The sequence below is a fragment of the Amia ocellicauda genome, chromosome 3 (genome assembly GCF_036373705.1).
Source record: "Amia ocellicauda isolate fAmiCal2 chromosome 3, fAmiCal2.hap1, whole genome shotgun sequence".
NCBI lineage: Eukaryota > Metazoa > Chordata > Actinopteri > Amiiformes > Amiidae > Amia > Amia ocellicauda.
In genome coordinates, this window is record NC_089852.1 from 2,892,906 (window position 1) to 2,907,720 (window position 14,815).

General features: G+C 43.5%; 1 protein-coding gene across 7 annotated transcripts in view; it reads left to right on the forward strand.

Annotated features, from left to right (window-relative positions):
* Window positions 1-14,815, forward strand: part of erc2 (ELKS/RAB6-interacting/CAST family member 2) — a 272,071-nt gene that overhangs the window by 208,449 nt on the left and 48,807 nt on the right. For 4 of the 7 annotated variants that reach the window (XM_066697715.1, XM_066697717.1, XM_066697716.1 and 1 more), the window contains one exon: window positions 3,943-4,140. In XM_066697715.1, coding sequence (XP_066553812.1) covers window positions 3,943-4,140 — 198 coding nt within the window. Of the gene's footprint in view, window positions 1-3,942; window positions 4,141-11,721; window positions 11,788-14,815 lie in introns of all 7 variants that reach the window. The other 3 variants (XM_066697719.1, XM_066697720.1, XM_066697722.1) reach the window with 1 other exon arrangement.

Here is a 14,815-nt window from a genome sequence, read left to right on the forward strand (position 1 = left end):
TGCTGAGATGGCACAGTATGGCGTTGTGCGTTTGTCAGTCAACGCGTGGTCATGTGTCTCTTCTGTTCCACTCTTCTGTCGCCTCCTCCGCCATCCAGAGGAGCGGAGGGGAGGCCGCCACGCCGAGACCCGTCCCTCTGTATACACAACGCTGAGTGTTGGCCTTCAAACGCGAGAAATGTTAGAAGCGGTTTATTTATATTGCACGACCGACTTGGAGGCATGACATCATCCATTTACAGTTCCTACCCCGTGACACGGCTAATCCCCGGCACCTCGTTAAAAGAGACACTCTGGGTATTCCATACATCATCTTGTTTAGCTTCGGCATTCCTGCGTGGGACACAGCTGAGGTACAGTAGGAACTCCGCGGCTATCAGGTGATAAGGGAATAAGCTCATATATAAGGCCTGGGTGGTTTGCCTTCTAGGGTAAGAATGCAGAGGCATAAAAGTGCTCTTGCAATTTCGGCAGATTATTTCCATTCTCCCGCAGCCATTACTTCTGGAGGCTGAAAGGTCCAGATGTACGTTCAACCGGAATGTGATCCATCAGTTATATTACTCCTCAGATTTAGATGGTGTTTTGATACCTTGATGAAAATTGGCTTGAAATTCCACACGCTGTTCCAAAACGGCGAGTTGCCGTATGTTGAGTGAGTTACTGTGTTTTGCTCCCCTTCACTGCGTTTTCACAGGTCCTTATTTACTTTTTAAAATTCCATAATCTGTTTTTCTGTGCGCGTGTGAGTGTGGTATATTTGTACAGTTGTTCTCACACAGCCCAAAAAGATGCTGACCATTACATCTCAAATAAGCCGATGGAATCCGATTGGAATCTGATCGCAATTCGGGACAGAAGGCAGGTTTGGTAGATGTTTGGATAGATGGACATTTTAATGGTCTCCCTTGCAGTTATTTCTTGCCCTATGAAGGGATTGAGAGACAGCAGTTTGGAAGGTGAACTTTTGAATGTTTTCGATCATGACTTAATCAAATTTCTGAATGGATTCCTCTGTCGAGCAGAAAATCAACAAAAACAATCTGTTACAAGTTGGTTTTGTTTGTTTTTGCGTTTATTTTGTAGCTCATTACATCTAGACAGGCCGCTTTGTGTCGTGTTTAAACAGGAAAGAAGGGTCTATGTTGTTTAAATGAACTTCCCCGTGGAAGAGAAGCTTGCAGAAGGCAGGGAAGGATTGAATTGAGCCGGGCCGGGGAATATCAATGTGGGATTCTGTCTACATCCAGAGGGTTAATGCTAATTTCTTTATCCTGTCCTGGGGAAACCAAACACCACATCATATAGGACTGTAGGCCCTACAGAGCACTTCTGGATAAACTAATATCATCATCACCTCCAGGAATCATGTCCTCTCTCCGTCGTGGTTTTTATTCTGGTTACTGAGCGCGTTCTGACATGTTTATCCTCTCTATTACGACGGAGGTCAGAATTCAGAATAATACGTTGCTGGGAACGCTTCTCCTCAGGTTAATAAATTCCCGGTCACTTAAACAACTCTGTATGAATTTTTAGCCACTCAACACAATTTCATCACCACCGTTTCGACTGACTTCCTACGTCTCAGTTACTTTTCCTGTTGCAGTATATCTTCGTCTCTTCTTTTCTGTGTCGAGGCACTGGGAGAGAGGGTTGTGGTTTTGCGCTAGGGTTTTTTTGGCTCTCCTGATGTGGCTTTGATTGTTTTAGTCATTAGCCGTGCCATTGCTCTACTACAACTGGAAACCGAGAGGTATTTCTCTCTAGACTCAGCAGTCACCGAATCATTCTGTGATTGCTGTTTCATCGAATTTCATGATTAATTATCAAATTATCTGAATACATACTGGGAACTGCTGTAACGCACATAAAATAATGCATCTGCTCTCGAGTAGGAGTAATTTTGACCAAGTTGCATCATTCGAGGACGATTGCGCTCACGCTAGGGTTTAAAAGCAGCGTGTTTTCATTCTGCATTGAGAGCCAAATGTTTTATTGCCGTGAGAAGTTTGTTATCGAGTCGAGAGGTTCAGGGAACTGACGTCTAATGTTGGAAACCATCAATGCCTTTCTTGTTCGCCATGTCAGTTTACACGTTGTCCACCCACTTGCTCACACAGCCAACAATATGTAGTATAACACCACTCTCTCTCTGTGCCGATCAATATCCTGCCGCTGCTCATTTGTGGCGGCCTTCTGGTCTCGCGGAAGATGAAAGCCCCTCGACTCCTACAGGAAAGAGCCACATGCAGCTCCGGTGCACGGGTTCAGACCCCTGACGGAGACAGTATTTACAGTGCCTCTCCCATGACACGGCCTGTTCCCCACACTTCATTAGAGGAGACACTTGTGCCACTAGAACATTGAGCCGTGTTTTAATAAAGCGCAGCTGTGGGCCGAAACCCCTCTGGCACTCAGTCACACGTAATTTTACTCACTTCCTCCCCATGCTGCACGGAGTCTCAGACGAAGCCGTGTTTAATTAACAATCTGGGGAAGATAATTGTTTTTACTAGACCCTCTATTTTTTGTATTTATTGAAGAAGAAATATGGAAGCAGTGGGACCAGTTTTGATTCTTTGAGGTATTTTGACAGTACTTGCTTTTGTTAGTGTATAAAGGGAATACCATTCATTGATTTGGTATCCCATGGCTCTGATCAGCACCTTACAGAAGGATACTGGTCTGAAGTGTTTCATACAAAGCCAGGCTATCGCTTCCCAGCCTCCTCTAGCCAACAAGACCAACATTTTACTGGCATCCGGAGATTCATCGAGTTGCTAATGGAGGTCAGACCCATCGCTTATGAAATCTGCAGAGTTCAAATTAATCACCTATCTGTTCATCAATAGTTGCCCACCCTGTCTAATGTGCACTAGGTTTTTTCCTTGTAGATAATCTTCAAGCATGTGTGTGTGCGTGTGTGTGTAACGGAAAAAGATTGTGCCTTCAGGAAGAAGTTTCACCACACACTGTTCATAGTGTCCCAGAGCTACAAAAGGGGTGAACGTTCATTTTTGTTCTATCTATATAATATAATATATAATTGCCTGACTGTCATTTGGCAACAAATATAATGGGTTTGTGTTGCTTAGTTAATTGTAGCAATAGCAAATGTGTTGATGTTGTGCAATGTGAGCCCCCGAGCACCGCGCACTGCTGACCAGCTCCGGGTGTGTTGACAGTTTTAGGGTCTGTGTCAGAGGACCGTGGCCCACTGCCCGGGCACGTTTGGCACACGTGTGTTTGGCCACACAACTGTTGATCGTTTTCACCAGTGAGAGAACGTGGCAAACATTTAACAGCTGATGTGTTGGGTTTTGTGGTTAAAACCACCATCATGTGAGGAAGATTCTCGATGGAGGAAAGATCTCAAATACATCATAAAATGGCAGCCAGTCAAAGCATGTTTATAGTTTGTTATCCCTTGTGTGTTTGCCTGCATTTAGAAAACATTTCTTGCAAAGCAATCCATTCATCAGATTAAAGTACTTATTTATCAAGGACAAATATGGACCTAATGGGTGATTTCCTAATTTAGAACTCAGTTATGTTTTTTAAATAAAGTCACTCAGTCAGGGCATCACTTTCTTTGGAATTGCATAATTTTTTTTCTCAAACGTTTCAAAGGAAAACTGTTTGTCTAAGACTAAATATCAATTACAGACTTAAATATTTGTTCTGAAAGCACCAGGTTGAAATAAATATTTTCGCTCAATCCGTCGACTCCTAATTTAAACATGTCAGGGAAACCTCTGTGTTTTTACGTCCCTTTGATGACTTTAAATGAAGATTCATGCCTTCTTTCTGCGCTGATCTTTTGCTCGGTGTGTTTGTGTTACAGTTAATGATGTTGCGTGTGCGTTTGATTGTGAGGATGTTGGGGGGGGAAAAAGTCTTACGTTCTCTCTTTCTTTTTTGTTTGTGTTTCGTTCTTTCCAGACGCAGAATCGGATGAAGCTGATGGCTGACAACTACGACGATGACCATCATCCTCACCACCACCCCCACCCCCACCCTCACCCTCACCCTCACCCTCATCCCCACCCTCATCCCCAGCACCCACACCCCCACCACCACCCCCATCACCGCGGCCCGGCCCGGCCCGGCCACCCCAACCATCGGCCCTCTCCTGATCAGGTCAGTACGGCTTCCGTTCGATGTTTAAAAATAGCGTCGTTGTTTTGGACAGAAGTTTTTATATCTACCTTCTGACGCTTATTATGGAGAGAATACTATCTGTCCACAGTTCTTGCTGGAAACCTGAATTACAAACTGTACCGTTTAAATGTCTAAACCAACTGTCTGAGACGGTTGCAGTCAGAACTTGTAGAAGAGACATAAAACAAATATTTTCTCCTCCGTACAAAGCAGGATTCTTCAGGGCACAATCCGCCACACACCCAAACCAGACCTGGGTGACTTTTATTATTGTATGTTCCTCATATCATGTTATTGCCTTGAGGGGAAATAATAACGTCTCTTATATTTTATTAACAGGTTGTTTCAATTAATCTTCCAGTGTAATTAAGGGCTGCCATCTGTGGTGTCTGGATTATAGCCCCCAGACACTTACAGTAGACTGTTCATTTAAAAAAAGATGTGATATTGGAGGAGGATTTTTTTGCTTCATATGTTATATAATCGAAGCACAATATGACATATCATATCTGTAGTGGTCTTCAGTGTGTCGTATTCTTTCTGCAGTCGGGTCTCTCCTGTGTGCCGCTTTTCCAAATGCCGGCCTAAAGGATCGAACACACTTTGCTGTGTCATACTAACAACGCAACAAGCGAAGGGAAAAATAACAAATCATAAAAGATGCAGATTTTCAGCCATTCATCCCACTTGAGGCACTTGAATCCTATGACATGAATGGTTTGCGAATGAAACAGCCCACACACAATGATTAGTTTTCAGGCACATTCCTGGACATCACAATAAAAGTTAGTAGGAACCGCCTTTAACAAGCTTATGAGACTGTAGTCTAATCCCTGCCCGGCAGCTGAAGCCGCTGGAAGGAGTTTTAAAATATGAGTCACTTTTCACACATTATATCGCTTTAGTTTTTCTTCTGCAGCCGGAGTGGGCATGCTGTAAGTTATTATTTATTCATTTATAGTGCGAGCCTCCCTTCCCAGACACAGTCACAGTTCATCTCTGCAGCGCGGAGGTCTCACACGGCCCCGGTGGTTTGGGCGACCTCGTTCACAGATGTGGGTCTCTGTCTGAAACCACCAGCGGATGTGGGCTGCGTTGTGAAAGCACGATGGTCAAGTCTTATTGTGTATTCTGTTTATATCCCCCTGCTCTCCTGAAATACGAGCAAAGCTAAGCAGCTCAGACTTATTCATGGGAATGACCCTTTAAAATAATCTGTGAAACTCAATATCGTCGTCTCATCTCTTTTTTTTCCTTTTCTTTTCTTTGCTGTGTTTAATTTTTATATCAGCTAGATTTGAATTATGGGGACCGATGACCTTCCTCCTCCAGAGATCTGGCCAATAAAAGCGAGAAACCACGGCTGAGCCCCTCTTCGTGTCCTCAGTGTGAAGCGATCGCTGTGTGCTCAGCAGTTGCCACATGCAAACCATCGAGCGACAGAAACGTATTGGTTCAATGTGTAAGGGGGAAATAAAATAAAGAAATAAAATCTTAAAAGCTAAATAAATATGTGGCTTAAAAACACCTGTCGATCGGCCATATGGGTGCTTTAAGATGTCTGGACACGCTGAACTTCCATCAGAGGATAATCCCCTTCCCTTTCTGGGCATCTGGGAACTTTACAGCCCCTTTAACGTCCCAAAACACAGCCTGTGCTACGAATCCCCCTCCTTCATCTCTCGAAGGAGCTGCCTGTGAGAAGATATGGATGGATGCAGTAGAAATCACCCACTGGAAGGATTAAGTCACCAGAAGATTGATTCAGGCAATGTGTCACCAGCTTGCACAACAGAAAGGACAATACATTTGTTGAAAGCAAGTCTAATGTCAGCGTCCGGTACCTATCAGAAGCCTGGACTCTCGGCCCTTTGCGGTTCTGAATCGGCTGTCGAAGCCTCTCTTTGGCACACGGACCTGCAACTATTAATCGAGCTTAATAGTAGTCATGTGATTCTGAGAACCATGTTCCTTTGCTTAGTGACAGTTTTGCTAGAAGTAAATCAGAGCATTTTCTAGGAAGTCAGCAAGAAAACTATAATAAAATATCCTCTGTGATGTATAAGAAGTTTATATGATGTGTATGATTCGTATCAAATCTCTTGAGGTGGAAGTAACTTATTTTGATCCCCACCAAGGGAATAATGTCCTATCCACAATAGTGTTCTCTCTTGCAAAGCTTGTCGAAAGAAACAAATCTTAATAACCCTAAGAGGCCGAACGTTGATTGAAGGTAAATATAAAAGTGCGAGTAATTACATTATAGACGTGAAACTGAAAGCTAAAAAATGTTTTTACAAACAGAAAAAACAACCAGTGTAAATACCGCGGATTTAAGGTGTCTGACTGAGCAGGCCAGTGCCCGATTTAAAAGGCTGGAGCTTAAGAGAGGCAGTTTCTCAGGCAGACACATGAAAGAGAAGCGACTGAAAGCCCAGCCTGGGAGGGTCTCTGAGTTAGCAGGAGCAAATCCGAAAGGGCTTAACTTGTCAGGTTTCTCTCCTTCCATCTCTGTGGTGAAAGTGATCATGGTTTCAGGCTACTTTAAAGCACGGAGAGAAGAAAAATGTAGATGCAATATAAACAGTAACCGCAGTTTTGTGTTTTTCTGAGATCTCCATGCTTGTTTTGTTGCCACATCCATCCATTACAAGAGCCGAAATGCCACGTACGGCTCTCTGACAAACACGAAACGGCTGACCTAGCAGTCGCTGTAAAACCCGGGTTTAAGGCTACGATACCTCGGATTAAAGAGGTATCTGTGCTTCTTCTCTGCGCTGTCTCAGAAACGTCCAGAATGACGCCCCGCGTTTCAACATCGCTCTCGTGTCGACACCTGCAGCCGGCTCTCCGAGTAAATTAAAGTTGCTTTTCACAGAGACTCGCGTTAGAGCCTTTAAGTGTACGGTAATTAATTTGCAGACGTGCATTACTGCTCTTCTCCCAGACCTATTCACGCTCCTCCAGCGACTGCCTGTTTTCACACAAACCGAGGAACTCCCTGACCTGAGCAGATGCAATATCATGCAGATGCTGGAGTTTGTGGACCCAATTTTCCACGCCTGAAGAAAACTGTTTCTCACCTTCCGCCCAGTCCACTTTCCCTCACCTCCCCTGTATTGAATTCTCCACTCGCCCACAGGTGAGTAAGGATCCAATCCAGACAAGGTCAGTCTCAATCCCAGTTCCTACAAAAGCTCAAGAGAAAAATCACACACTTGTCTTGGAGAGGGATGCCCTGTTTGTGTTATCTCTGCAGACCATAATTAACAACACTCTGTTGCCCAAAGCAGCACAATACTGGCCATTACAGGCTCTCAGTTAAGTGTTTTTCCTTTAAACCAATCTCTTGCGGTCTTTGTTTCTTTTTCGCTCCTCGTGATTGATTGCTATTTTGTTACTAAAACAGGTAATTCCATCAGAGCACAATGTCTTCATCCTTTACCAAATCAGCACCTCATTTCATCGTCGTTTGAATGCGCTTGCCAAGTCTTTGAAGGAGACAAGGCGGGTGATTGATTACTGTGCACTTAGAGCTTTGCGATTGGGGGGGAAAGGGAAAAAACTTTGATCAAGGAGAAAAAATGTATTTATTTCTCTTAATCAGTTACAAAAACCGAAACAGTATTTATTTCTCTTAATCAGTTAAAAAAAAACAAATTAGTGGAATACTTAGGTTACATCCTGTGACTTATTTTTGGTGTTATAACGCAACTGTGCATTCTGGAATTCAGAAAGCAGTATTCCACTCATCGCAGATTGACGTTTCAAGATCATTTATCACACACATGCTGTTCCTCCAGGGACGGACTGATTGTAGGAGTGACGGCACAGACACGCATGTCTCAAACTTCAAGGTTGTGTTCGTACATCAAACATATAAGTCACAATGACAGATAATCACCCCTGCGGAGGAGCGCGCTCACGACATTACCTTTGAGTTTGTTTAGACTTAAGGTTTTGTTGGTTGAACACATTCTCAAATTCCTGGTAGATTCAGAGCTTAGGTAGAAAGCCGTGAGTAAAGAACTGCACTTAACCTGTTTTGATTCTCCACCTTAGTAGTGTCTTCTCTCGAGTATGAGTTGATAGATGAAACACTGAATATATTCTGTTTCCTAATGGTGTACTTCTGTTTACCAGCGATTGCACCTTGGCTGAGTTATTTTTCTGCCGCAGTTTTAAATGTCATAAGAAAGTGTCCAATCGAGAGGAGGCCATTCGCCCCATCGTGCTCGTTTGGTGTCCATTAATAACTAAGTGATCAAGGATCCTATCCAGTCTGTTTCTGAATGTTCCCAAATTGTCTCTTCAGCCACATCGCTGGGGAGTTTGTTCAGATTGTGACGCCTCTCTGTGTGAAGAAGTGTCTCCTGTTTTCTGTCTTGAATGCCTTGAAGCCCAATTTCCATTTGTGTCCCCGGGTGCGTGTGTCCCTGCTGATCTGGAAAAGCTCCTCTGGTTTGATGTGGTCGATGCCTTTCATGATTTTGAAGACTTGAATCAAATTCGTGTATAGCGAACGTCTCATACCGAATTCAGTTGGAAAAGCTGGTGCAGTCTTTGCTTAATTGATTAATAGTGTTCGGAGAAGCTAGGAAAATAAATCGAGAAACGTCAGAAGTGCTTGAGATTCAAAACAAATACCTCTGGAACACAAAAGCAGTTTGTCATATTTTGGGGAGACGTTTCACACAACTCCATCAGTTGGCACCTGTGATTCATGGGAACGAACATGATCCTGTTCCCACATCGCACATCCAAGCGCTTTGAAACGGGAAGATCATCATATAACTATGCCGCATGCTGGGAAGATTAAATGTTTGTGGAGCAGTGGAAGTGTTTCCAATACACCTCGACACGCGGCAGACAGCGAGGCAGCCAGAATATCGGTCTGCTGGAGTCGCCCGTCTCCCGATTATCCATTACCTTTGAGGAGGGGGTCCAGAATAATGCTGCTGCTGAGAGAGACGTTGACAGGGTTAGGCCTGATTCCCAGCGCTCCCTTTTCTTCTCTGACAATGTGTTGTGAGATTTTGAACATTCACAGAGAAAGCAGACACTTGCCTCTGAAGGGATGGCTAATGAGTCTCACCGGCTGACAGCAGAAAAGCCCCCCACATTCGGTCGCGTTCAGCGTTGTGTGCCCCCCGCCGACCTGGTGCTCAGACAGGGACGACCGAGAGGTGCTTATTCCACCACTCACAAATAATGGTGTTAGTCTAATTGGGGAGAAGTGTTTGTGTAGAAGAGAAGCTACACAACAGCTGTGTTCATTTTAATCACCTTTGGATTGTTTGGTGGTGGGGGTGTAACTTATGTTTACATTAGTAACGATGTGTAGGATTGTGGCTGTATAGCCTGAACTACAAAACCTGAAGATCTGACACAAATATACAGGGAAATAGGAGAGTTCAGAGCAAATACAGTGTCGTGCAACTATTCCTCTTTCAATCTAACGTGTCAGTTTGCTTTCAGTGCTCACAGCTACAGTTTTGGTAAATATATTGTGTATAAATCAGTGCAGGAGTATGACTTTATGGCGGCTGTCTGTCAGACGTCTCACAGCTGCTGGAGAAAATCCCCCTATATGGGAGCCTCCATTGCATCACGGTTTGGCGGATGGGCATGTCACTGGGAGCTGAGTGTGACATCATAAGGGTCTTCAATGCATCACGGTTTGGCGGATGGGCATGTCACTAGGAGCTGAGTGTGACATCATAAGGGTCTTCATTGCATCAAGGTTTGGCCGATGGGCATGTCACTAGGAGCTGAGTGTGACATCATAAGGGTCTTCATTGCATCACGGTTTGGCGGATGGGCGTGTCACTAGGTGCTGAGTAACATCATACGGACTGCAGCCTTGGATACTCACTTCGTCTGCACTGAATGCAACCTGAAAACATCATGTTTTTGAGTCAAAACTGACTAATTGGCGTTAATGTCAAGAAAATAAAGAAATATATAATTAAAAGACCTTGACCTTCAGCAGAATCCACTTTTCCATTTGTGTCCATTTGCAAAGTTGATTCCCCACCCCCCTATGTTTCGTTACTACCATTTTCATAGCTCATGGTGCGCCATTTCATCATACAAATCATTGTTTGCCACAATGGCGGTGGTTACAAAATGCAAAATGAATCACGGCACACTTTAATTTACGTTTGTGAAAGACACGACTGTTTGACCCTTGACAAGGAAATAGAAAAGAGCTACAAAATGTTTGTTGCACTTTAAATGACTAGACATTGTGTTTTGGTCTTTCTCTCCCCCTGTCATGCCTTCTTCACATTTATAAGAAGTAGCATATGTTTTTCAGCCAGACTTACGCTCGGTTATATCTTGGCCGTGTTTATATTCCTTGTCAGATGTGTTCACTGTATTCAGCGGCGAGAGACTTATTCATCATAACATCTGTTTTTTCATAACCGGTGAAACCTGTGCCTTTTTGTGCCTCGTAAGGCGGGGAAAAGGTAATGATACGACCAGTGTATATGCAAAGACAAAAATATTGTCTCTTCCAGTTAGATATTTTTTTCCCCCTTTTTTCATTGTTTATTTTCAGTTGGATGAAAACACCAGTTTGGATAGTTTTTGATATATAAAAATTGGAAAAGATGTCCTTTATGTACCGGCTATAACTGTACAAGCCAGTGTACCTTATTTGTGTCATTTTTAAATATATGTACCCATATACACACACACAGCCCATGGAAGAACACAAAGATACAAAGCCAACCAGTGATGCTCACACTGAGTAAGCGATGTACCTCAAAATATAAAACAACTATTATTATAAAGACAGTTCCTATAGAACCTGAAGCTGTGGTTTCTTATACATTTACGTGAAAGTCTGCAAACATGTGTAAAACAAAATTTCTTACTTCTAAACAGAAATTGTGTCTATTTTAAACAGCACTGTCTTTACTCTGACGCTACAGTGATCAGAAAACAAAAACAAGGAGTATTTTCTAACCATTAGTCTGGGAAACCGTAGGTGCCGAATCCGAGGGACTCCCCCGGTCACATGACAGCTTCCTTCCGTGTCTGGAGTGATGTCACGGTTGAGAGGTGAAAGGTTGAAAGCTGAAGGTGTTACAGTTTCTAATGGGCTGTCCTGGCCTGAACAGAAAGTAATTGGGGAGCTTTAACAGAAAATAATGCTTGTTGTTTTTGGCAGCCTCCTTAATACTTGTGAATGTGCACACATAAAATTCCAGCCATTCCTAATACTTTTTAACAGCCGTGCAATCGGATCTGAATCGGGACTGGAAAAGAGTGCCTGAGAGGAGCGCGTCTGTCCATCCGCGTCGTGTCTGTGCTCCAGGAAACGATGCGTCTTTTCCTCCAAACTAGTCGGACAATAAAGATGTCTGTGGGTTTCTGTGTTCCCTGGATGAGGTGCTTCACGTTACTAACCTTGCTTCCTTCCCACGTCCCGCTTACATGGATGAAGGTTGACGTGACCCTCGACCTCCTCCTCCTCCTGCTCTCTATAACCCTTCTCTTTCTTCTGCCCTAACGCTGACATGATGCGGCTTCTCGTGTTGCCACTGATAGGACGACGAGGAGGGCATATGGGCGTAACTGTTTCCGTGAACCAAAGCTCCAGTTTTGTTCTGAGGGGTGAGAGCCGGCTTTTCTTTCTCTCTCTCGTGTGTGTGTGTGTGATACTGCTAGTGACCGATTCGTCTTCGTACGCTTTCATCTGCACTGCTGCTGTAAAACTGCAGGACCACATGGGTTCGACCCGTGAGAACCAACCAGACGGGCTGATGTGTTTTTATTGATCCACACTACACCCCATGAAGTGAAAATCATATTAACAATAGGAGCCTGGTCTAATTTGCATGCTATAATAGTGTGACGTCATTTCCTACAATGGTCTGGGTTTCGCCCTGATAGTTTTACGCCTGGAGGGGGAAAAAAAGCAGCAGTGTAATTGAATGCATTGTGTGTCTTTGCTCTGTCTAGTGTGTTGCCCGTGCTTTGATGTGTATGTGTGTGTTTTGCATGTGCGTGGGCCTGTGGGTTTGCAGGTGCATGTTTTTTTTTCTTCAAGTGTCGCAGTCATCGTGAAACGCACCGACTTGTGCAGATGACAGCATTTCCCTGAAAACGACGTGTCCGTTCACAAGGGTCGGAGTGGCTAGAGTGATGCACAACAACCACCTGAGGGTTGTTTGAATTGTTGGAGCATACGAGGAAATGGCATCTTTTCAAGGTCACAGATGTACGCTGACGTCTACCATTTTGGGAATGATTCCATAGTTCTTGTTTTGTTTTAACATGTACCAAATATATATATGAATTCATTAGAAGTATTAGGTCATTAGAATATAGTGCTGTGGATGTGTAGGTCTGTTGCGCACAGCATACATCAAGCAGCTACCTTGTGTACTTCTCAGATTAGCATAAGGTTTACAAACTGCTTGGCAAGCAAAAACAGATGAGCCTGCTTTCAGAAAAGTTGAGAAATAGTTTTGCAATAATAGACAGCAGCTTAAGTTAGAGATTATAAGAAATAAGACTTTCCCAGCATTTGGAGGCATTTTGTACGTGTCTGTGATGATGTTATAGAAACTTTTGTGATAGTAGCATTCTTTAAAAAATCAACAACACACATATATATTACACAAGTTGACTCAAATCACAAAATCCACATTCACCCATATTCCCCTTCCCTTTTCCGCTGTATGAGTTATGCTGTATTTTCTAAAGTTGTGCAGATAAAGATCTAACTTGGTTACTTCACTCTGGGTCGTTTCAAACCTTTCTAACAGATGTTTTGTGTGTTAATGTAATTTAAAAGACAGCGTTTGCTAGGAAATGTGAACGCAGTCCACCTGCACAATCTCCAGGATCGGTGATTAATGTTACACCATTACACAACCCTATACCCCCATCATACCTCCACAGCGCTTTCATCCCGTATCTCAGCGCTGGCTTCATAATACGATAATCTCAATACATTTGTTCCAACAAGCTGATATGTAGCCATTTCTCTATCTGTGGAAACATCTATCCAGCACTGTTATTGTGTATATATTATATGTGAAAGTGACTGAATTTATTATCCGTGTTACCAAGTGAACACATGGAAGGCATAAAACGGTGTGTTATTTCTACGGCGCACTAGGATTGCCTAATCTGAGCTCCCCGTCTTGTAGTAATTCGCCTTTAATATGAAAAAACATTGATGACAAAACCTGATAGACGGAGGATTTGACGCTTCTCGGGGAAGGTTTAGCCGAGTGCTTGTTTTGACGGTTTGATGTTTGTGAAGGCCGAGTAATTGGCGCGGCTCTGTGAAACCAGAGAGTGCGGTATTGAGAACATGGTTGAATCTGCGTGTCGTAGAACGAAAGAAGAAAAAAACACGGGGGCTTCGCGTCTGACCGTCGAATTCCTCTCCCGTGTCTCCGGGTGTTGATTACCGGGCTCTGTTTACCTCTCTGGCTGCAGGAACGCTGCCTAATGAAACAGGAATGTCCTTCCCGGGGAAAAGCGCTTTTGGGAAATGTTAGGCGCTCATCCTAGCGTGAAAATATTTGTGTGTATAAAGTAGAAAAACATCTCCCAGGTCTCGGGCAGAAAAATTTGCGAAGGTTCTTTGATGGCTCTTGGATGGAAATCATAGCTTTCCAAGTATGAGGTTTTCGGGTATTTTTTTTTTTTTTTTTATAAGCATGTCGGTTCACTAATAATTTCCCTTCCAATGTTTTTGTGTAATCTGTGATAGTTATGATTCTTTAGATTAGTAACTTTCACTTTGTTTTCACGATAACGACAGATCTGTTTTGTTTAAGGTGCTTTGCTGGAGTAGATTGGCATGTGGGGTTTGGTTTTTTCCTTCCTCCCGGAGAAATGGTTTGGTTTTGTTCATCCCTTGCCAACACCTTAATGGCTGTCTTAACATCCTGGCCTACCTTTCAACCCGCGATCGTGAGGTCAGGCCTGCAGCCATCCCTCACTCGTCTGTCAGACTAAATGCTGCTCAGGGGCTATCAGTCTGATTGGGACTTGGACACATAATGGTTTCAGGTTATTTTCTTTTTAAAGTTATTAAACTACCTGAGTTGAAGGCAATGCTGTCACTTTAAAATGCTTACAGGTTGAGACACCTAAAGAGTTTAAAGCCTTCTGTTCGAGTCTAATTGATGCCTGCCTTAAATAGATGTTGTACAAGCCGCAATCTTTTCTCTTTGTTCCTTCCAACGCTTAGTTAGGAAGCGCGGAGGAACGCAGTCTGGGGAGCGATTATCGCAGCCGGCTGTAACCTTGGCAATTATGTCGGCATCGGGTTTTTAATGACTTCTGACACCGTCTTGAAATAAACACGCGAGCAAACAAAAATAAATCATGACACAAATAAACAAACACATAAGGCACTCACGCACGCAGCTATGACAGTGGCATATATCTGTACGAGTGCGATGGTGGTCCGCAGGAGCTCAGCCTCGCTGTAAACAAAGGTTTTCAGACAGTGATTCAGGTTGTGTAATACAGGATGTTTCTGGGCAGTCTAAGTAGACGGCCTGTTGTTTATATGCATTACTAATGTGGCCCATGGCGTTCTTGTGCGGCAGGACTTATGTATGGGAAGCCGCACGGTTATCTTGTGGGACAGAAGGGAAATGGGCTTCATTGAGGT